The 21,986-nt window shown below is 42.3% G+C and overlaps 1 protein-coding gene across 1 annotated transcript in view; it reads left to right on the forward strand.

Moving 5' to 3' along the window:
- The first annotated feature begins 3,744 nt into the window (after nt 1-3,744).
- The window catches only part of ITGA9 (integrin subunit alpha 9), a 226,119-nt gene continuing 207,877 nt past the window's right edge, over nt 3,745-21,986 (forward strand). The window contains exons 1-4 of the mRNA XM_084226021.1: nt 3,745-3,950; nt 12,213-12,340; nt 13,558-13,664; nt 19,529-19,652. Coding sequence (XP_084082147.1) covers nt 3,784-3,950; nt 12,213-12,340; nt 13,558-13,664; nt 19,529-19,652 — 526 coding nt within the window. The 5' untranslated portion in view covers nt 3,745-3,783. The remainder of the gene's footprint in view (nt 3,951-12,212; nt 12,341-13,557; nt 13,665-19,528; nt 19,653-21,986) is intronic.

The raw sequence follows: 21,986 nt of genomic DNA on the forward strand, positions 1-21,986 counted from the left end.
GAGCCGAGGGCCAGGAAGAGAAATCTGCACCCAAACCAGCAGGGCTCAAAAAAGATTGTCAAATAAGCTTACAGCAGCTGTTAGTTGTAGGTCCCTGTGAGAAATGGAAATGAAGTTATTTGTGCATAGAAGCTGCTGGGAAACAGACGGTAAAATTTTAACCTCAGCACTACTTTGATGCAAATGCAAAGAAAGGCAAATAATAAGTAGAATTACGTGTGAAGAATTAACTTCAAATTAAGCAAGGTATTGGTAAAAGTAAGGAAACCAATGTTGAGTTCACTATGTGCAGTACAGGAACAAATATATCTTTATATATATATATATATAAATCATCTTTGAAGTGCCATTTTGGGTGGAGAAGCTTTCAGGAAGACAACTTATCTGTTAATGCTTACTCTTGATGAATGAAGTCTGTATACAGCTGAATCTTTCAGCAATTAAGATATGGGGCATTTGTTTTAATTTTCACTTTCTTTCCACAGCCACAGCATTATTGCATTGGACATTTTTTCCCCAAGCTCTACTATTAATTAAAAGTATTGTCAAGGGTGCTACTTCACTGTTGATTCTCAATTTACAGATAATGTTTCTAATTTATAAACTAATATGGAGACTGAGTCTTGCCAAAATACAGTGTTTAATTAATATAAAATACAGTGTTTAATTAATATAGTTAGGTGTAAAGTACAAATTAGCCCTATGGCGCAGGTATGGAGCTTCTCTAGATGATAGAAACATCAAGGTTCACACAGTGAGAACAGAGATATAGAAGTGCCTATTATACCTGTTCCTGGTTTGAATGGTTCCTTCACACAAGGTTTGTATCAGGATTTGGGTTCAGTGAGGAGGGAATTCTGTGGTATATGATTTAATGTAGATTTAATGTATTATTCTCTGTTCTCACCCCTTAGTTTTACCATCATATTCATTTAACTGTACATTTTTATTGTCCTTGAAGCTGCTGTTGGATGTCCCATTGCTTTTATAAATGTCATGCCAGAATTTTATCAGCTAAATATACACCACTGAGACAGGCAGTTTCTATTTTTGTTTCTGTTTGGACTGACAAAATTCCTGTTGGATTAAATGTTGTGAGATGACTTCAGTATTTGGATGTGCAATAAAAGAAAGAAAAGGGTGGAAGTACCATATTCCTAGCCTTTCCCTGGATACTCTTCCTTGCAAAGAACGGAGAGCTGACATTTTTATAGACTGACACAATTTTTTTTGTTTCACTTCTAGCTGAAATAAGTCCACCTGAGAGCACTCTACAACACGAAAGACAAGTGTTCCATTCACCTCATCTAGTTGCTTTGCTTCCCTCCTCCCTCTGGAGAAGGATGAACACATTGCTCTCTCTAGCGTATCATCTACATTTCCTTTAACTTGGTTTGAGAGCTGTCTGAGCACCATTTAGTGCCCAGGTAATTAATTGAAAATCCCCAACACTTTCTTGCTTCAATAGGCAGAGATGGGGCTTTGTAGTGCTAATGATTGTGTGTCATTTGTGGGATTTGCTTAATGGAGGCATATTGACTTTCTGCCTAAATCAGATTAATTTTATCCATATTGATTGCACAGTTATTAAATCCCTGTGAAAATCTTTCTATTAAATGTTATAAATCTCCCTGCTAATATGACATAAATGCTCTGCTGTTTTCACTTGATGCACCAATAAACAAATAAATTCTTGCAGTTTGATCATACACCTAAGGCTAAAGTTACTGATAGAGTGACTTTCCCTTATTATTTGATAGTGAGCATTGTGCCACTCAAATTTGATTGAAAATTTTTCACTTCTTCATAACCCTGATCATAGTTAGATGAAGGAAGACTCACACTATTCCATCCTTTTCACAAGCCACCTTGAACAAGAACACTAAATAATTTTACCACTAATTATAATTATATTAGCCTAATATAAAACACCTTGGTGACTGGAAACATCTATTCCTCTATTTTTTTAAAATTTTTATTATTTTCACCACCAAATTCTGTAATTTTTACTTTTCTATTTAACCTCTCCCTTAAATTTTCTATGTTAATGTTTGCTTTCCGGCATCACAGTCAACATCAAAAATGGCAGTCTCTGAACAGCAACACCTACATGTGGCACAGAGCACTTGCTCTGAGGGTGATGCTCAAAAGCAATGATTGAGATCAATCTTCCTCCTGGCGTGGATGCTCCCTTGCAGAAGCAGGCTATGATTTGAAAGAGCCCCATGAATACTATGAAACAGCTTACCCCAGAATTTCCTCCTCACTGAAAAAACATCCTGGTGCAAACCATTTGCAGAAAAAGAATTACTCTTTCACCAAGAACTTCTTTCACTGACAGAAGATTTGACTTGCAAGAGTGTTTTCCATGACAGCTTTCCAAGAGCCTCAACATGCAGGACTCTTCCCTGGAGATCACTGGTGTGATCAGAAGCAAATTACACATTAACCATTGTGTGCATATGCAAGAACTACTGGACCTGGCTGCAAACCTCCAATGACCTCCCACAAGTGGCAGTTCCTGTTGTATTAGAGTTCCAGGCCCCTCTATTCCTGTGTGTCCCAGGACTTACTCTGCTTCTCCTGGTGCACCTTCTTATGTATGAGGGATGTACATGGAATTAAATAGTCAAAGCCAAGGTTAACAGAAACATATGAAATTCATAATCATCTGTGAGAAGCTATTTATCCTCTGAGATTCTGGGCTTGGTCCTCAAGAAGGCTCTAAATACATGAATCCTGAGTACTAAAATATACTGCTTTTCACTTTACTAAAAGTGGGCTTTGTGAGCCCAAGGGTTTTATAGCACCTAACTTCCCTCCCCTTTTCCTACAGTCATCATCACTCTTGTCTTATCCTCTGGAGTAGATTTCTTGCATTTGCTCTTGCTCATCTATTAGTGCATGTTTGAGTGATTATCTTTGCCCTCAGATCGTCAAACTTTTCAAGTATTAGAACAATTATTTTCAGCTTTTACTTAGCCACGAAGGTTGCTGCTTCTTTTTCAGACCTGAAGTACTTTTGCTGGAAAACACTGGTCTGATTTTTTTACCCCAAGTATTTTCATTTCTGCTGCCCTGAAAAAAGACACCGCCTCTCATCATGGCTTCCCCTTTCCCAAGAAAATCTGTGCGTTTCGGCGGGATGCAACTCAGATCTTCCCTCGGTCACTCAAGAAGCATTCCTCTCCGCGTGCCAGATTCAAGCAGGGCTGATAGCCTCAAACTAATGGAAGTCAGGACTGACTCCTCCACGTCTTTCTGCCCTAAACTTTGTGATTTCCCTCTTCCCCTCCAGGCGCCGACCCGGGGAGGGGCTGCGCGAGAAGGGGAGTAGGTGGAAAAATGAAAGAAAGTCATAGCTGACAGGCAGTTTCGTGGAGGAGAGGGACACCGAGGGGAGGCTGTGGGGCCGCGCGGGACACGTGCGGGTGCGGCAGGAGCCGGGCAGCAGAGCCGAGCACGGCGCGTTTCGGGGCCGTGGCGGCGAGGTCGGACACGGCACGGCACGGCCCGGCCCGGCCCGGCCCGGCCCGGCACAGCACGGCACCGCACGTACCGCCCAGGGCCGCCAGGGGGCGCCGGCGCCACGGCCGGCCAAGGCGGAGGGGCGAGTGGTGCCCGCGCGGCGGGGCCGGGCCGAGACGCGACGCGGGGCGGGCAGAAAAGCGCCGCGCCCGGACACGCCACCTTGGAGTCGGCGCCGGGGGCAGGGTGGGGTCGGTGGGCCGGAGTTCAGCGCTTAGCGGCTTCGGTACGGGAGGCTGTCTGGGGACTCGCACGATGCCGGAGGCGCGGCAGCGCGGAGCGCGGGTTCTGTGGACGCTGCTGTGGGTGGCCGTGGTGCGCTCCTACAACGTGGATGTGGGTCGCCCCGTGATTTTCCGGGGTCCGAACGGCTCCTTCTTTGGGTACTCGGTGCTGCAGCACTACCATGATAGCACACGGTGGTGAGTAGCACGGCCCCTGCGTGCCCGGGATCGGCGAGGGCGCGGGTGGCGGCGGGGATGCGGCCCGGCGGTCGCTGCCGGGATATCCATCCCTCTGGCACAGCCCTATCTCCCGCAGCGGCGCGGCAGGACCCGAGCCCCCTCGCATGGGCCGCGAAGGGCGCCTCCGCCCTGGACTGCGGGGTCTCTCCCCGCGCTCGGTCCACCTCTTCGTGCGGGTACGCTGGAGGCAGAGCCGAGGGCTCCGCGCCCCTTGCGCACCAGGGATTTCTCTAATGTGAGCAGGGGCCCCGCGCTGCGAGGCGTTCTAACACCGGGATGTCCTTGCTGGGCTGGCAGCCGGCTCTTGGCATTGTCATCTAATTGTCCTCAAGCGCCAGCCGGCCCGCAGCCGATGTCTCGACGCTGTGCTCGATCCCCCTTCCTCGCGGGAAATACTTAGCCGCTCATCGTCTGGACTGCCTACGAAAAAGGCACGGGATACGAATGATGATGGGTTTTGCCGTGTTAATGGGAAATGTTTCTAATAGCGGTAACTTCCACCGAGAGCAGCACGCTCAGCGTCCACAGAGCTAAACTGTCCGCACTCTGCCTGGCGAGGGACAAAATTCCTTCGGAGGCTGAAGAGACGCTTCCAAATTGTAGAGGAAATGTCTGTGTAACTTAAAAAAAAATGGCCGAAGAAAGAAAGTTTATCTACATCCAAAAATTTGTCAGACTGGCGAGCTTCTTGTTTTCCTGTTGATTGAAAAGAGCATTGGACCGTAGTGTGTTTGTTGTCTGGGTTAGAGGCTCTTTGTTAGAATTAAAAGTGATTTCTCTTAATTGGACGTAGCTGGTGTCATCTGGTGCCCTTCTCATGTGAGTAGGTGCCACTGCTGCCAGTAAGCATCCATAAAGCGTGTCTTTATCTTTTTATACTTAGATATTCAGCTGTTGATGTTGGAACTTTGGTGCACTGTGGTTTAAATAAATTACTCATTCTGGCATACAGTTCTTTAAAAATGAATTTCTTTCACACCCTTTAGTTCACAAGTAGTTCTATGCTCTGCCTTTCTCCATAGTGGCTTTCATGGAGCATTCATTTTTAAGGACTTAAAAGAAGATTTCATAGAGGAAAAGCGCCCTGAGAGAAGAAGAGATCTCAGTTTAAAGCAGTGCTTAACTTAGGTCAGGAGTCAATGAAGGCTGCAAAGGCTGAAAGGAACTTCTATGCAACACAAGTTGGGGATTCACAATGGTGTGAATGAAATGCTGATCTGCAGTATGGTGGGGAAAAAGTGGTAGAATTTCTTGCTTCTTATGTAGGTATCTGTCATTCCGACTGATAATATGATTTATCTTCATATAGCATCTACTGGTGTGGTATTTTTGGAAGGGAAGGTGGACTAGGGAGGAATCTTTGGGATAGCCCCACTTCATTTAGAAACATGCTGGACTTTGTGTTGGGCTGCTGTCTGAAGGCAGGGATCTGTTAGAAGTCTGGTGCTCAACATTAAAATCTCCAGTTACGTAAATTCCATTTTTTTTTTAAATGGAGCTGATTCATGGTGCCTTTGCTGTGAGGTTTCCCCTTCAAGGTATCACCAGAAGAAGAAAAACCAAACCAACCAAATATCTAAGATAATTAAATTTTTTAAATAAAAAAAAATGTTACACCTAACACCCAGAAGGGTTAAAGGCAGCTTTATATGGTAAGGATCAGCTCAGTCAGAAATCATCAGAGTAGGATTGTCACCACTGATGGGAATGCTCCTCTTTTCATTGTGAGACCAGGAAGTTTGTTTTCATGGGTACTTCAAAATCCTGTTCCCAACTGGCACTGGGATAACAAATTGGGAGAAGAGTATTTTTTTAGTTCCCTTGATTCTAGTGTGCTGTGTGCAGTCGTGCTTGTAATGCGTGTGTGCATCCTAAAGGTCAGTAATGAATCTCTTCAAAGTATATGCAGCCTTCTTCCAGTTTTCTGAAGAAGCTCCTCTTAAGAGTCAGGGTTATTGTTTGGTTTTGTATGTCAAGTTTTTTTTCTTTCTTCTTCAAGGAAGAGCTATGATTAGAGTTTTCTCATGTCAATTGGTTCTGTACACTGCAGTGGGAAGTAGTTAAAATAATTTAACTGTAGACAGTGATATTTTGGGCATTGAAGGCTTGCCCAGTGAGTTTAGCACTATATGAGTCTGCAAAAATGTGATTGATCAAATCTGAAGCTGATAGGGCTTCTGCCTGTCTAAAATTGTTTAATATCTTAACATGCTCTCAAGAATTTGAAGGTATTTGGGGAACTCTTGCTCTTCATTGCTTGTGGGGCTGATACTCACCTAATGCACTTCTGATCATGAGAGCTGTCTTGTTTTCTCCATAGCCTTGTCTGTGTGCTGGTGTGTATGAACATATTTGTGTGCATGTGTGTGTGTGTGTGTGTGTGTATGTATTTATATAAAATGTTGCAACTCTTTGTTTTCCCAGACCACAAAGGCACCTGTCTGTATTTCCTACCTTTTGCCTATAGGTTTCCAGTAAACTGGTTCAGGGTTTGGTGATTCTTTCAGGCTTCATATGAGCCAAATATTCATGTAGAATGAAAAAAAAGGGGGTGGGATATTTGGTATGAAATCTTAGATCAGCTAAAAATGAATAGTCAGGCTGCTGCACACAGGAATTACAACTGGGAGCTCTGTGTTCAGCCGCCACTACAATGACGGAGCCAGTCAGTGCCTTTGATATTTTCTGCAATAGTTGATTGCAGTGATGGTTCCTTTGACCTGTTTTTGCACATTTTCTTGTATCAAGAAATATTTCTCAACAGAGATGTGCTGAGATTATTGTATTTCTGAAAATGTCTGCTTTTCCTTCCTTAAGTGGGTTTTATGGCTGTAAATCTTGACAGGTTTACTCAGTTACCCATCATTGTCATTTTCAGCAAGAAACCAAGTGGCTGGTTGCATTTAGAGGTGGGACAAGCTGAAGTGCTTCTGCTCTCTGGATATAATGATGAAACTTGGAGTAACGACTCAAAAAACAACCAAGAAATGACCCCAGACAGTTAAAAAAGAAAAAAAAAACCACATTTTTTTCCCAAATAAAAGATGGTACTAATTTGAAATCTCTGATTCTTCTTTTTTAAAATGAATAAGATGTTAACTTTAGTCTCTTGCCCTTTCCTTCCTTATGACCTTTTCCTGCTGACACCCTCAAATCTCTCAGCAAGTCCAGGGTGACCATTTCTTCTTCTCTGGCAAAATGATCTGGCATGAAAAAGTCAGTTTAGTTGCATGGTATCCTGCTGTGAGTTTTACAATAAAGAATGAGTCTGGTTTCTGTGCTGTTGCATCATTCCTTCAGCCCTGCTCTTCACCAGTTTGTGCTGCTGCTGAAGTAGTGAAGGCTGATCTGCAACTTGGGCTGCTTGATATGTGTTGTAATGCAGGTCATGTAAACTCGTGTGCAGTCAGAAGGAAGGCAGTCCAAAATTGGATGGAATAAACTTTCTCATACGATTTGAAACAATAGAAAGCAGGCATTCTTTATCTGCACAGGACATGCAGCTGATCTCTCCTTGTTCTGCGTATGCTGTGAGACTTACCAAGGTGCTTATTATAGTCATATCTATTCATGAAACCGTGTTTCTTATCTAATGCATAAACATCACTTTCCTAGAAATATTTTACATGCATCTGCCTCCTTCTGAAAGTCCTTTTATGATTCTGGAGGTTTATTGAGAGGGGTCTGTGGTGGTTGTATGCACTGAATGCTTCAATATTAAAGGTGACCTTTCCTTGAACTTTTTATTTGCTTCTTCTATTACTTCTTCTTACATAACTTGCCTGAACAAACACTGTTGGTCTCTTTATCTGTTTCTCCACTGGTTCCAGTCACTTTTATCATCCTGTGTGTATACCTCTATATCCTTTCTTGGGTGTTTTTTGCCAGCTTAGTCTTTAAGCTCTATTCAGCAACTTTGGGGAGCTGAAAATTTTTATTCTCTATGTTATTTATCAAAGGTGTGGGAACAGATTGACCCAGTGGAGACTGGGTGTTGTGTGTATAATCTAAGCAGTGATACTGTAGATTCTGCCATGGCATTTTGAGGAACCTGAGCTTGCTGTCATTGGCCATGGATCATCCAGCCCTCCTACTTCTTGCTCTGCATCTCTGCATGTCATGGATGAAATACAGGGTTTTATTTCAAGTAACTGGTTTTTTTTTTGTTGTTTTTGCTTTTGGTTTTGGTTTTGGTTTTTTGTTTTGTTTTGGTTTTTTGTTTGTTTTTTTTTTGGTTTTGGTTTTGGGGTTTTGGTTTTTTTTTTTTTTTTTTTTTTTTTGGTAGTAACACAGACCTTTCTAAAGGGGAGAAACTCAACTGGAATATGATGGTAGGGCACCTTCCTCTGGTATGCTTTTGAAATGAGCTGTGGTGTGTGAGGATATTTATAGATTTTTATCCCCTCACAGTAACACTGCAGTCAGGTGAGGTCCATACAGTCCTCAGTCTTTAAATTGTGATTGTCTAATCACTGCTGATGTGCTGTAGGTCGGATGCTTAATGTGCTTGGCATCTCTCCAGCCATTGGTCAGCTCTGCACTTTTGCTCACTGTTCCTTTTGTTAAATGCAACATTTAATTTCCAAATCTGTATGTCCTGAGGGTCAATCACCAGGGAAGTGATCATTGCTGTTCTTCAGGAAGTAATTTTAAAGTGGTGTGAATTTCTCTGTGGCCAAGAAAACTTCTTGTCTGTCCAATAAAAGTGGCTTCTGCAACTCCTTCAGTGGCATGATTTCAGCCCTGCAGCTGCATAGTTTTTTCAATATGGATTAAGATGTTTGTCATTGATCATGTGAGTATAAGTGCAAGAAGAGAAAGTTAAGTGGCCTTTCTGCTTTCTGCTCCCTATTTTGGTTTAAACCCCAGTACTTTTTTCACAGAGCCAGTGGGACAAGGCTGTTGCCTACAGATTTCTGTACACCTCAAGGAAAATGGCTGAAATGGCTCCAAACTCCCCTCCTCCTGTTCTTGGTTCTCTTCCTTTCTCCATAGAAAGTAAGCTCTTTCTCTTGATGGGGTTTCCCCTTCAAGGTATCTTCATGTAGCTACTCACTAATATTCTAGGGGTTTCCCATAGAATAGTATGGTTGTGAGAACCTGCACTCATCAATAATCGCTGCAGAGAGTATTACTCACATAGTAAGCCTTTTGGCAAAAGGCTGGAGAACTGCTGGTACCTGCTTGCCAACTGCCCAAGTAGTCATATAGTAGCACTGGAAATCTGTACCACAAAAATCAGTCATTTTAAACAAAAGCTGCTTAAGGTATTTGGAATATATTGAAAAGCTGTACTTCTGTCTGTCTTTATATCTTCTGTGTTCATGCCAGGCAAGACTCCACAGTACTGAAATAAGAGAAGATTCTATTAGACTTGAAGACTTTATTTTGAAATGTATTTCTGATTTGATATAGTAGCAGAGAAAATACACTTCCTCTGATTGCAGTGCTGTTTCTTAAACATTGCAAAAGATTTCAAAGGTGCTTTAAATATGTAGAGGAGATACAAATAGGTGTTTTTTTTTGGTCCAGGCGTCCCAAAGTATTTAGATGGAAATGACTTGTCTGTCCAGGTCTGCTGAAAAGTCTCATGATAGTTAAATGGGTGACTTCCTTACAACAGTTAAGGCATTACATACAGAAGCTAGTGAAAGAGTAAGCAAGACTTTTTGTTGACAAAGGAAATATTCCAGTCTCAAACCTTTGAATAAAATTAAAGTAATTATTATGTAACAAATACCAACCAAAACCATGTGAACAAACAGAAAACCTCCTGTTTCCCATCTTAGGGCATGAGTGAGCTTGGATCATGCTAGATGAAGCAGTGGCTCTGCAAAGGCTTCAACTGCTGAGTTTTAGGTGCCAGAGTGAGAGAATGAGACTAAGATGATGTAGTATGTGCTGTAGTGAAATACCAAATTTGAATGCATGGACATTCAAGACAATCCAAAATAAATTTGCCATTGGCACACATCACTGGCTGCTTCGTTCTGCTCAGTCCACATGAAGAAATGGCAATGTTCGTTTTCTTTTTGAAAGGTATAATTGCTCAAGACAGCAGTATTATCTATACCAATAGTCTGCGCAAAAAGTTAATTATCAATTTTTCCCATTCATCTTTATAAAGAGAGATGAAAATGCTTTGTAATTTAGGCTCAATTGTCTCTATCTTTCATGTTGCAACCCAAGATATCTTGTGCACTAGTTACTAAATCATATTTATTTTTTCCTAGGTTAGAGCAGAACCTGTTTTAAACTGGAGTTCGGTGTGACCTGAGTTATCTTACTGTTATAACAGGTCATAGAAGCATGGTGTTTCCTTTTGCACTTTGAACCTGTAACTCTTTAGGCTAGTAATATTTATTTTTCTTAGATCTCATGACTGTCAGTAAGTGAATGTTGTGCGTTCATTGCCTGTGTAAATTAAATGACTGGCATTTGATTTTATATCTGCTGCCTGCCTAGTAGGATTTCCATTTAGAGCTATTTTTCAAGCTCCTTTGCATTTGCTCCCCAAGTGTGCAGCCTTTGTAGGTTTTAGCAATTTAAGTATTATGGACATAATTCTCCTTACTTGTGAAAGCATGATATGTGTTACAGAGTGCAAGAGTGCAATTCCATCAGAATTCTCCAAATGAAACAGTTTAGCCTATAAAATCTCAGAAAAAATGGTCACTTAACACAGGGGTTTCTCATATTTTTGTAAATGTACCATTTTTTTTTACCACAGGACAGTTTTGTTGCATCCAAGATCCAAGGCAGTGTGTCAGCAGTGGAGATGTGCTCCTGTTGTGTATAGATGAGGCTCTGATGCAGGAGAAGCTCTTTTGCATGACTCAGGTTGGCCCTGGACAAGTGCACACCTTGTGCCTTGGGTCTCCTTTTGTATACTGGGATGGTGATGATGAGTGGTGATTGTTATGGAGCTTTAGATTGGAGGGTGAGGGAGAAGTTGTTAAGAAGAGGGAGAACATCCATTTGGGCGTGGGTGCTGGGCTGTCCATCTGTGAGTGGGAGAGTAGTGTATATGCAGACCGACTTTGCACCAGTAGCTCTTTAGTGGTTAAACCAAGAGCAGTGTCTCCTGGGTTAGCTGCTGCCTCCCAGGTAGCAGCCTGGGTCTGTACAGGGGACTTCTGGAGCCTTAGCCCTTTGGAGATGGTCACCCTTAGTTCCTTCCCTGGGCTTAACTTTGGTGAGGATTTTTTTACATTCAGGAGATCTGTCGTGTGTGACAGTACAAGAGAATTGCCAAACTGTTACTTAGCTACTTGGTGCTCCCCACTGCCCTCCTTGGAGCTGCCCTCCTCCTTCTTAACCTCCTTCTTCCTCCTCACCTGCCCAGGTCTGGGGTCACAACCGCTTGAGAAAAATTGTCCTTTTAATGAGGAGACAGTGAAATACTTGGGCTTCAAAACCTCTGCCTCCCTTGTAATCCTCCTCAAAAAGCATCCCTTAGGGCATAAGAAGATAGAAGCCTGGTTGTTAAAGAGTTTAACTAGACCCTAGCACAAGTGATTAAAAAGTGCTGACCATCTTTCTGTAGAGGGTAACCCTATGGTCAGAGCAGGCTGTTGGTGCTTCCCAGAAACAGTAGATCTCATGTGGGATCCAGGTAGAGTTCAGGTAAAGTCTTCACAGCCTTAATGATAAATGTTGGTTGATAGCAATGTGTTGTGGAGGAGATATGCTTGTATTGTTGGTTTGATTTCTTGCTGTTGTTAATTCAAGATGTAATTATATAAAATGTTCTGAGAATGGGGTGCCTCCACTTTCTAAACAAGTTTACAAATCTTGTTCTGCCTGGCAAGACTGCAGCCAGCAGGAGGTTCAGATTTTATCCACTTCTGTGTGTATCAGTTCTGGATTGATGTAGCTAAAACTGAGGAAAAATGGATGCAGATGCTGTTATGCTCTTAATGCTATGCTAAAAGCTTTTGGGAAGTGTGTGGTGAGGGTGTGTCACTTTAAATGTGGTACAATCCTAATGGAAATTTTATTTGTTAAAAATATTTGTGCCTTTACTGTGGAGAAGCACAAAGGCTGCACTGCCTTTATTGTGTGTGTTGTTTTCAGTTTGTCAGTTTCAATGTTTTACAAGGTTGCTGAGAAAAGTGTTTTTGCTAGTGAAGCTCTGGCAATATGAGCCTTGGTGGTGTTTGTGATTTTTCTCCTTTCCTCCTGAAACTAATCACTTGTTGCTTTGTTTCTGGTTTCCAGGGTCTTGGTTGGTGCTCCCAAGGCAGAATCTAAATACAGCACCTCTGTTCAGTCCCCAGGAGCAGTGTTTAAATGTCGAGTTCATACCAACCCTGACAGAAGATGCACAGAACTGGATATGGGGAGAGGTGGGTAGTTATGATGTTGGGACAGCAGGAGGCAACCAAAAAAATCCAAGCCACATGGCCAGCAGTCCTTCTTCCAACTTCAAATTGGCCCCAAAATATTGAAAGGCAGCAATCAGCCTTTCCTGATGGATTTTGAACACTGTTAGCAAAGGTGTCCTATTCTCTTCAGCATTACAAAATAACATCCCACTGGTGCTGGTGTCCTCTCAATGACCTTGCTTGCTCTTTCCAGGGAGTAACCAGGTAAATATGGATTTTTCCATGCTAAACCTGAGCTTCTGCCCTTTTTTCACCTGCTTCAGTGTGACTTTTCAGCATGTGGGTGACTATGTTCGTGTTTTGGAGTGCTGCTGCCTGCTCTGTAGTCAGAGTGCATGAGGTGACCCCAGGCAATGCAGTGATGGGCTCATGATATGTGGTGTTATTGGTAATGTGGTGATCTATGGGTTCCCTCATAATGGAGCAAATAATTTCTTGAGTTTACTTTTTGTACTAAAGTGGTCTCAGTGAGACCGCTTGTATGCCATTGCATGGGATCAGTGTTGACTTCAGTTATTCTGATGAACTGTCTGAGGCAGGGGAAGGTGGAGGCCTAAAGTGAAATTATGATCTAAAACTGCCTGCTGGATAATGATGATAAAGAATGAAGCATTTTAATATTTTGGTTTTCTTGGTGACATGTTGCTTTTTCTGCCTTTATACAATAAGGCATTGTTCATCTTTTCGTACTTACACTAAGTAGAATTTCTGTTTATGAAGTTTACATGTGTTAAGACATCGTTTTGGCTAAGTGGTTTGTACCCTACCAGATTTTAAGTTGTCATGGATTCATGAGTGCTGCCTGACAGGACTACAGATCTCAGCCTCATTTTTTTTTTACGTGCCCCGATGTCATTTTCAAGATTGCATTCAGGTGGCAGTCTGATACCTCTCCCATGACTTAATGGTTTGATGGGTCATTTAAGTAGAGCTGTGAACAGTGTGATAGCTGCTGGGAACAGAGTCTGTCCTTTGCTGTTTATGTGTATGGTGCCACTTAAGAGTGAGAACATTGCCCCAGTTAATGCATTCAAGAACTAATAAATGATCAGGATGCAGGGGGAAAGAAAAGCATTGTCAAATGTTTGATGGGAAATCTCTTTTTTTGTCAGGATTCTTTGGTAGGTATTTAAAATTCATGTCTCCTTGCCTTGCTGCCTTTCCCTTTTTTTCTGTAGGCAATTCTCGGGGCATGCTCTGTGGAAAGACCTGTAAGGAAGACAGAGATGATGAATGGATGGGTGTGAGCCTAGCTAGACAGCCAAAGGCTGGTGGAAGTGTGCTGGTAAGTCCATACTATTCTTTGATCTCGTTAAAAATGTAGCTGCTGCCTGACTAAGCACATCAGGATTGTGTGGGCAGTGACTGACGGAGTCCAGGCAGCCGATTCTGTAGACCCTTTCTTCAGGCAGAAGTGAGCCCCAGCCACAGGACGTGATTTATAGAGGGAGGATTCCAAGCCATCACACCTGACTTGTGTCAGCCAAGGACTTCCTCCTAAATCTGAGGATTTATATCTTTGAACTGAATAAATACAATTAGTCTGGGAGGTATTCTACTAATTTGTTTTTTTTTTGTAGTTTGCCTGTGTTTATGTAGGAATTATGAAAACATACATTTTCCTTGAGCATATGCATTGAGCTCAAAACTTGCAAGGAAATATGTAAATTGCTTTTTGTGGCTATAGTTTTCATTATCTATATTAATTTCCTATTGACAAGGTAGAAGAGTTCCAAGTAGAGATGTCTTAACTGTGTGTGGATTGACTTACTGTTTTCAGTGTGGTTACTATGCACATAGACAGGACAAGGAGAGCAGATGTGAGCCTTAGGATGTGCAATATTTCTTTGCAAAAACTTTTCCTGTGATATTGCAAAGAGTCCTGGGCAAAATTCTTTCTAGAATGCATGGTTATTTTACATCATGATTTTACATTTATTGCCTGTACGTACATCCGTGGTTGGGTTCTGACTGTCTACCTGAGTGACTGTGTCTGCAGGGAAGTTAACAGAAATAAAAACAAATTTGCAGCAAAGTGTTGTGCATATTATATGAGGCAGGCAAATATCAAGGTTGTATCAGGGTAACCTTGACAGCAGTCTAATTCTAAACAGCACTGTTTGTGAATAGGAAACTTTCAGTTGGCCCCATCTTTCCAATGATATGCAGGACTGCCCTTGTATGTAACATCAAACTGTCAAAAAGCTGCTAGTGAGAAAGATCTTGTGCAGTGATCACCTGTAAAAGGCAAGAGGACAAACCTGCTTCCCTCAAAGACTTTTTTTAATATGTGCTTAGGGTACAGGTGTTTATGTCCCAAATCCTTGTGCACTGACTTCCCCGTGGGAGAACAGGTAGGTTTGATACATTTCTGTCACAGTATTGTGATACTTTTTCGCCTCATCTCTCTTGGTAGATGCCTTGTAAGTGTGAGAGGGGCTACCTTTACTTTTCTTGGATGTTTTAAATGTGTTCAGGACTAGAGGAGGAAGGGAGAAAGAGGGGCATAAATAAAATACACTGTAAAAATATACAACAGAGGACAAAATAAGGCATTTGTGCTAGTGTAAGCAATTCATATTTTCAGGGTATATCCTGAGCTGTATGTGCTCAGTTGTGTGTGACAACTGAGGAGTAACTTGCATTTACCAGGAGAACACTACCCTTGAGAGACATCCTTTTCATTGTCCAGTCATCAGGCTGACATTCAACCTAATTAATTTTTAGAAGGTTGTTAATACATTTTTTTAGGCAACTCTTAATTTCTTGTCAAAACTATATTTTAAGAATAGTGGGTTTATGTATTTTGTTTCAAATGGAAACAGGTTGCAGCTGATGCTTAGGGGTCATCTCCCTAGAAAGAAGCAGTAATTGAAGGGAATGCTGGTGGGTGCAACTGCCAAGGTGGGTGCTGGCTGGCTGAATGGAGGCTACAAGGGTGAGAGACATGGGTGGTCTTGGATTAGGGCTGAGGGGGTAGAAATTTCACACATAAAGCAGGTTAAAAGTGAAATGTAGGTAAAGTAAAATACACAGCTGGTTAGGGTGGTAAAATGTCTCCACAAGTGACACTGATTTTAAAAAAATCCTAATCCAGGGCTCTGACAAGATATTAGGCTGCCCCTCACCACATAGACCATGTCCAGATGCCAGAGAATATTTAATTATAAAATTCTCATTATAATTTGTCACCAAAGTCTCAAACTACTAATGATACATCTGTGGGCATCTGTGTGTAAACAGAGCCTGAAATGAATGCATACAAATTCTTTTATGGAAGGAAATTACCTGGATATTTCAGCTGATTGTTGCTCTCTGTTTTGAGAACTTTTTACTGAAAAAGATTTGTGATTTTCCCTCAGATGATTTTCCATACATGTGCTTTTCTAATTTTAAGGATTAGCATTTTTTTAAAATGTAGCTTTTCTTTGAGGTCCATTTGAAAAAGTGGTTTTCTGAGAAGATGTGTCTGAATATGTGTTCATAACTGTATTTACCAATTTTTTTTTTTTAATTGCTAGATAACATGAGTGCGTTTCTTTAGTTAAGAGTGTGTACAGTCTGTATTGTCAGACATTGCAGCTCTATTTACTGCATCCCCTCCAGGAATTCCTTTAAGTCAGAGTGATATCTTTCTGGTCAGTAACCCTGGGTGGATTTTTTTTTTTCCATAAACAGGTGTGAAATATTCATGCTCTTGACATCCTGTGTTAAATTAACTAGTCACATAGTTTAATTGTGGGTTGTATAAAGAAGTTGATTCTTTTGCTTTGTAGTTGCTTAGTGGCCTAAATCTTTTTCTTATCAGCCTTTTCCAGTTGCCTGATAAGGAGCATGAGGGGCAGTAGGGAAGGTGAGGAGCATGCCAGAGGGCTTTAGTTGGTGTTTGGTAAAATGTAGATTGTGCTTGAGCTCATGTTGTGCCAGGATGTTACTAAACCAGAATTTGGTGTTTGTGTGGTGGATTAAATAGTAAAGCATCAGTGAGGATATAAACAAATGTAGGAGTAAGATTGAATGAGAAAGTGTATCCAAGGACAAGAACTGTCAGTCAGTCTGCATTAATCTCAGTACTGCAGTGATACATCTGAGATTGCCCGCTCTTTCCAAACTGAAACAGTAAAATTCCTCCTTTTACTTTTGTTGGGAGAGGAACAAAATTCCTCCTTTTACTTCTGTTGTGATTCGGAGATAAGCCACATCCTTCAGTCTTGCTCTTCCTAAATACCTGCCACTTCTGTCATTGTGTTGTTCTTCCTGTGGAGCAAAGCTGGTGACTGAAACAACAGGCAAAGGAGCCAAGTGTCAGCAGTTCTGAAATGGCCTGTTCATTATATTGCAGTACTGCAGTGTCAGCCATCAATAGATATCTCCTCTTGCTTTGCTCAGGCACATTTTATTTTGCTTCAAGGGTTTGCATCCTTTCTCCCTGTTCTGTGGCAGAGCTGGAACTTGTACCCCAGCAGCAGCTGCTGAGCACCAAAGTATGCTGATGGTTTCCTTATTGCGCAGGGACTTGCCTATAGCTTGCATCTATATTAGGGTGCATAGGTTGTCAGTTGTTTGCAATTGCCTTAAATTCAGGTGATTCATGTCTGTTCCAAAGACCTCTTCAGATGCGTGCTGTTGCTGCCAGAGAAGAAAGCATGTAGCCACATCACCTTGGTTGAATGATAGAGTGATAATGAACTGTAATCAACTCTAAATGCTTTTGAGAAGACAGAAAAAACAAAATCAGATGTGTTGTGGTAGAGAGACAAATGTGCTGGTTGTCTGGCTACAGAGGAATGAGTTTTGAGGAGGAAGAGCTGCTGCTGGACTCCTGTCCATTCTAAAAATGTCAAATTCTGTAGCGGTGGCACAGGGGAGTCTGGGGAAGCACTAACTCAGGTATCCAAGGAGAGTTCATCCCTTGAAGGTTTGCATACTGAGGCAGTCAGTGATGAACTGCAGCGTGCCTGAATACACATCATGATGAAGGTACAGAAAAGTGGTCATTAACCCAAGACTTAACAGATTGGTTTAAGTGTGTCCAGAATTGCTAGACTGAGCCCATTGCGTTTAGTTGATTTTGAACATACTTCTTACCCATCAGCAGCTTTTTCTCTCCTTATATTGTTTTATATTTCTTGGCTTCTGCACCTCACTCCTGAGCAAAGCCACCTGCTTCTGATGAACTGCTGCTGTTCCCCCTGACTCCATTGTTTGTGGTCTTCTGAGAGAGATTAATTAGTAGATTAATTTATGTGAGTGTCTTGCAGTTTCTGAAATATAAAATATCAAGGAATTTATAATACCACAATCCTTTATATTTCCAAAATTTTAAAAAATACTCTTGGTTTGTTTCCATTCGAGTTTATATCCAGAGTTGGGATTGATGACACTGTTACTGTAATGGTATGTGTATTTATGGCATTGTCTTTGCAATGGTTGTGCATGTGTATATTTGTGCTCACAGATCCATCAGGAGAGAAGCTATTTCCTGGTTTTGCTGAAAATGAGTGTTTTGCATGTTGGTTATCTGTTGCTGTTGAATTTTGAATGAGTAGTGCATGGGGATGGAAATCGTAACTGAGCCTCCTCAAAGTGCATCCAGGAGTCTCCAAAGCTGCTCTTTATTGTACTTCTCACATACATTCAGCTGTGGAGCTGGGTGCCCTCACAAGGATTCTTTGCATCACAGATAGCAGCCAGCAGCATGCAGTGTGGTGCAAAACCTTCTGCAGCCCCCAGAGCCCCTCCCTGCCCTTAGTGATAGCCATATGTGGAAATATGTGCCTCTCTTTGGGCACAGGAAATTAGGAAAACAATAAATATCAAATGTAGCACTGCTAACAGTAGACCAGGTTTTGCACAACTGATTTTGCTCTTTGAAAGTGTTATTACCTATTTATATCTTTCTGTATTTAAGTATATTGAAATCTGTTGGTGGCTGGATTGAATTTTGAGCTTCTCAGTGGCCGATACTCTTCCCATGTCCTTTAGTGGAGAGGTGACACAGCTATGCCTGCGTTATGAGTAGATATAATTTTTAACAATGTTGAGATGCTCCTATGGGCAGCTCTGAGGTGCTGAAGCAGAAAAGTGGGGTAGCACCCAGAAATGGAAGACAGAGGGTATCTCAGAGGGGAGGATGGAGTCAAATACAGGATTTGTGAAGGGGGTTGATGCAGAGTGTCCAGGAAAAGAGGAAGGCATGTGGAGGAGATGATTTGTAGCATAGAGCCTTGGTCTGTTGGCATGGAATTAAGCCTAAAATGATATAAATTGACACTTCTACAGGGACTTAAATGTAGACTCAGACCAGCTGAAGATATGATCTGGCATGTGCGAAATTCAAAGCCTTTGCTGTTTCACATTTCCTTTTCTTTTATTCCAAATAAATCCTGAGCAGAAGCCAACTTGTAGTTTGGCTGGCAGCAATGCAGTGTTAGTTTTTGGAGCAAACGGGTTCTGAGAAGTTGTGAACCAGGCTCTGCATTGCTCACACTGTTAGCATGTGTGCCTGTCTGTGGCAGTTGTACTGAGCTAGTGTTTGGTGAGTCCTGTTTTTCAGGATGATCTCATTCTTCACTCTAAAGCTCTGCAGCTTGTCTGCACCTTGGCTAATGTTGCCACTCCTGTTGCTACAAAATCCTTGGCATTTTCAATTAAGTTCACTACCAGTAAGCAAGGCTCAGCATATCTGTCACCAGAACACAGAGCTGCCTTTCCCAGTACAAACCAACCTTTGACTCACACGTGTTATTTGGTGGTTTAACCTTCTGAGTATTCTCAGTATCTTTATTCCTGTTTTTCACCTTTTGCTGGGTTGTGTTAGTGCATCTTTAGTTAGAAAAGCTTTGCTGTCTGTGGAGATTCATGCACAGTTAAGAGATTTTGAAATTTCCAGCACAGGCTCTGAGGCTTTTTGTTTTCCTAGTTATATACATGTGAAGGCTGAGAGCTGAGGTGCGAGGTCAGACAATGTCCTGAGCTGCAGAAGGTAACAATGAGAAGATACTTTAGAAACAGTGGAATACAAGGAGAGTACAAGGGATTTGTGGGGTGAAGGTGATGCTGAGTGGTCCTGTTCGTGCATGCTTTGCCTTGGTCAGAGTGATCTCCTGTGACTCTGGGCCAGTAACCCACGTTATATGATCTGTTTAGGCATGTGCACACCGTTGGAAAAACATCTACTATGAGACAGAGTACATCTTGCCCCATGGCTTCTGCAACATCATTCCTCCTGACCTGCAGTCCAAAGGGAGGAAGCTCTTGCCCTGCTATGAAGGTAAGGAGTCAGGCCAGAAGTGGAGCTTATAATGTCCCTTGCTATGCTTCTAATAATACAGTAACCTTCAGTACTGATGTACTGATTGTTTGTTTTTTTTTTAATGTGTGACTGCCTCTTGGCCCAGCTGTGGTGGCAGTTGTGTTTCGGATGAAGTTGGCAGAATAGCACAATGACTGGATTCTGTGGCTGGTAAAGTGCATGGTTGCACTTTACTGGGGGAATAAAAAGCTTCTGAATTGTGTTTTGAGGCAGCAGCTCTCCCCTTAAGTAACTAATAAGAAGATACTGCTATGAGCTTGGCCTTTTGTGCTTTGCTGTAACATGGAATAAAAATCCTGAATTATGTTGCAATCATCAACCAATTTGCCTATCTTATGGAAACACTTCCATTTTTATATTGTCATTTATCGAAGGATTGGAATGTGGGAGGAGGGTTACTTTCCTCACTTTGGGGTGCTTCTGCAACAATATATATTAAATTGCTACTGTGTAAAGGTCTGGGTTTGAGGTGGATAGAGAGGGAGGGCTCCAGCTCTGAGCCATGGCTGGCTGTGCCTTTTGGTTCTGCACCAAATCCCGTGTGCCATCATTTTAATTTCTCCTTCTTTAGTGCGTGTGAAGCTTTTACATCATGTTTCCATTTTTTAAAGACTTCAGAAGACAGTCTCCTTGGCCAAAAGCAATTAACTGAATAGGAGACACAAATGTATTGTTAGGTAGAAGATACGGTGTCTCCGAAGATTCTTAGCCTTGAGAGGAATGTTTTGGGGAAAGCACCCTTGCTTCCTCCTTTCTTTCATTTCTTCATTCTAGGAGCCTGGGGGAGTGGGCTAGTTTGGAGGACAAAATACAGCAGGGTTTGTTGTGGGCAAGACCTCTGATTTTACTTATTTGCTTTTAATCGTTTTCCCTCCTGTCTGTAGCTGGCAGCAGCCAGCAGCAGGCTCACTGCTGGCATTAGTAAATTGGAGAGGGATAAGGCAGTGAATGTCCTGGCAAGTTTCTCTGTTGCTGTTGAGTGGCCAGGTCCTAGCTCGGTGGCCTGTAAAGCCAGGGCTGTGACAGAACTGTGCCCATTTCGTGCTCACTGTTCTGAGCTGGCTCCTCACCTCCCTCTGGGCTTTGCTAAGGAATCTGCCATGCAAACCTACACACCTTTTGGAGATAGCATGCACTTGTGCATTGATGTTTTCCTGCCCTGAAATTGGTCATTATTTGATACATGAGAGGTTTTGAGGGACTTGTACCAGCCGTGCTCACTGCTGTGCAGCAGAGTACATATAAGCTGTGTAAACCTTCCTGTTGTGGGTACTGTTCTACTGTATTTGTCCTTCCCTGCCTCTCTGCCCTCCTTGTTAGTGTCAGCAAAATCATAGGCCTCAGTGATGTCATACACTGCAAATCATCTGATATTAACTTTATGGGCATTGTGCACATGCAGGAATGCCAGTGGGGCTCCCTCTGAGCCTTTGTTACTGCTCCTGCACTGCCTGAAGCCATGGTGGGGATGTGGTTTTTGGAAGAGAAGAATCACTTGTGTTTATCTATGTGTCATGTTTTTGGAGTAAAACCGCTGTTAATCTGACAGGATATTTGCCAGGAATTGCTGAAAAATAGAAATGTGTGGGCCTAGTACACGTAGAGCAGCCAGTGGAAAGTTGGCAGGGTTGATGCAGTACTATGCTGGCTTAATTTCACTGCATAGTAAGGTGAAAATTGAAAGTTTGGGACTGGTTTCCACCCAGCCCTCCACCCCATCAGATATGATGACACAAGGAATGGCTGCATTTGTTTACTCCTGATTCTTTAAATTTCAATAAAACAAGCTCCAAGAGAGATAGCTGTGGTGTATCACACAGAGGAGTTAATTGTTTAAGGTTTGCTGTGAAATAAGTTTGCAGTCATCCTTGTAACTTTTTTTCCTTCACTTTCTGGAAGGAGCAGAATAATTTTCCTCCACTGACGCTGATAAATGTCTAGCACAAAGCATCGAGTCTGAAGTGGTTCTACACTGACAGTCTCTGTGGCCATTGCTGGCAGGCTGCCAGACCTGTGGCTGCAAACCCTGCACTAGGACACGTGGCTTTGCCCGACAAGATTCCGGTGTCTCAGCCTTCTCTGGATCTCACCCCGTGCAAATAGGGGCAGACAGTAGTGTGCTTGCTTCCAGAAGCTTGTTTTTAGTGCAGCAAAGGTGATAAGCCTCAACAGGTGAAGGGTGCAGACCAGCTGAGTGCACATCAGTGTCCATCCATGGAGGAAATGGAAATTTCCTGATGAGATGGCACTGGTGCAACAGCACAGTAGTCTAAATCCATCTTATTCTTGCCT

This window comes from Fringilla coelebs, assembly GCF_963513975.1.
Source record: "Fringilla coelebs genome assembly, chromosome: 1".
Lineage (NCBI taxonomy): Eukaryota > Metazoa > Chordata > Aves > Passeriformes > Fringillidae > Fringilla > Fringilla coelebs.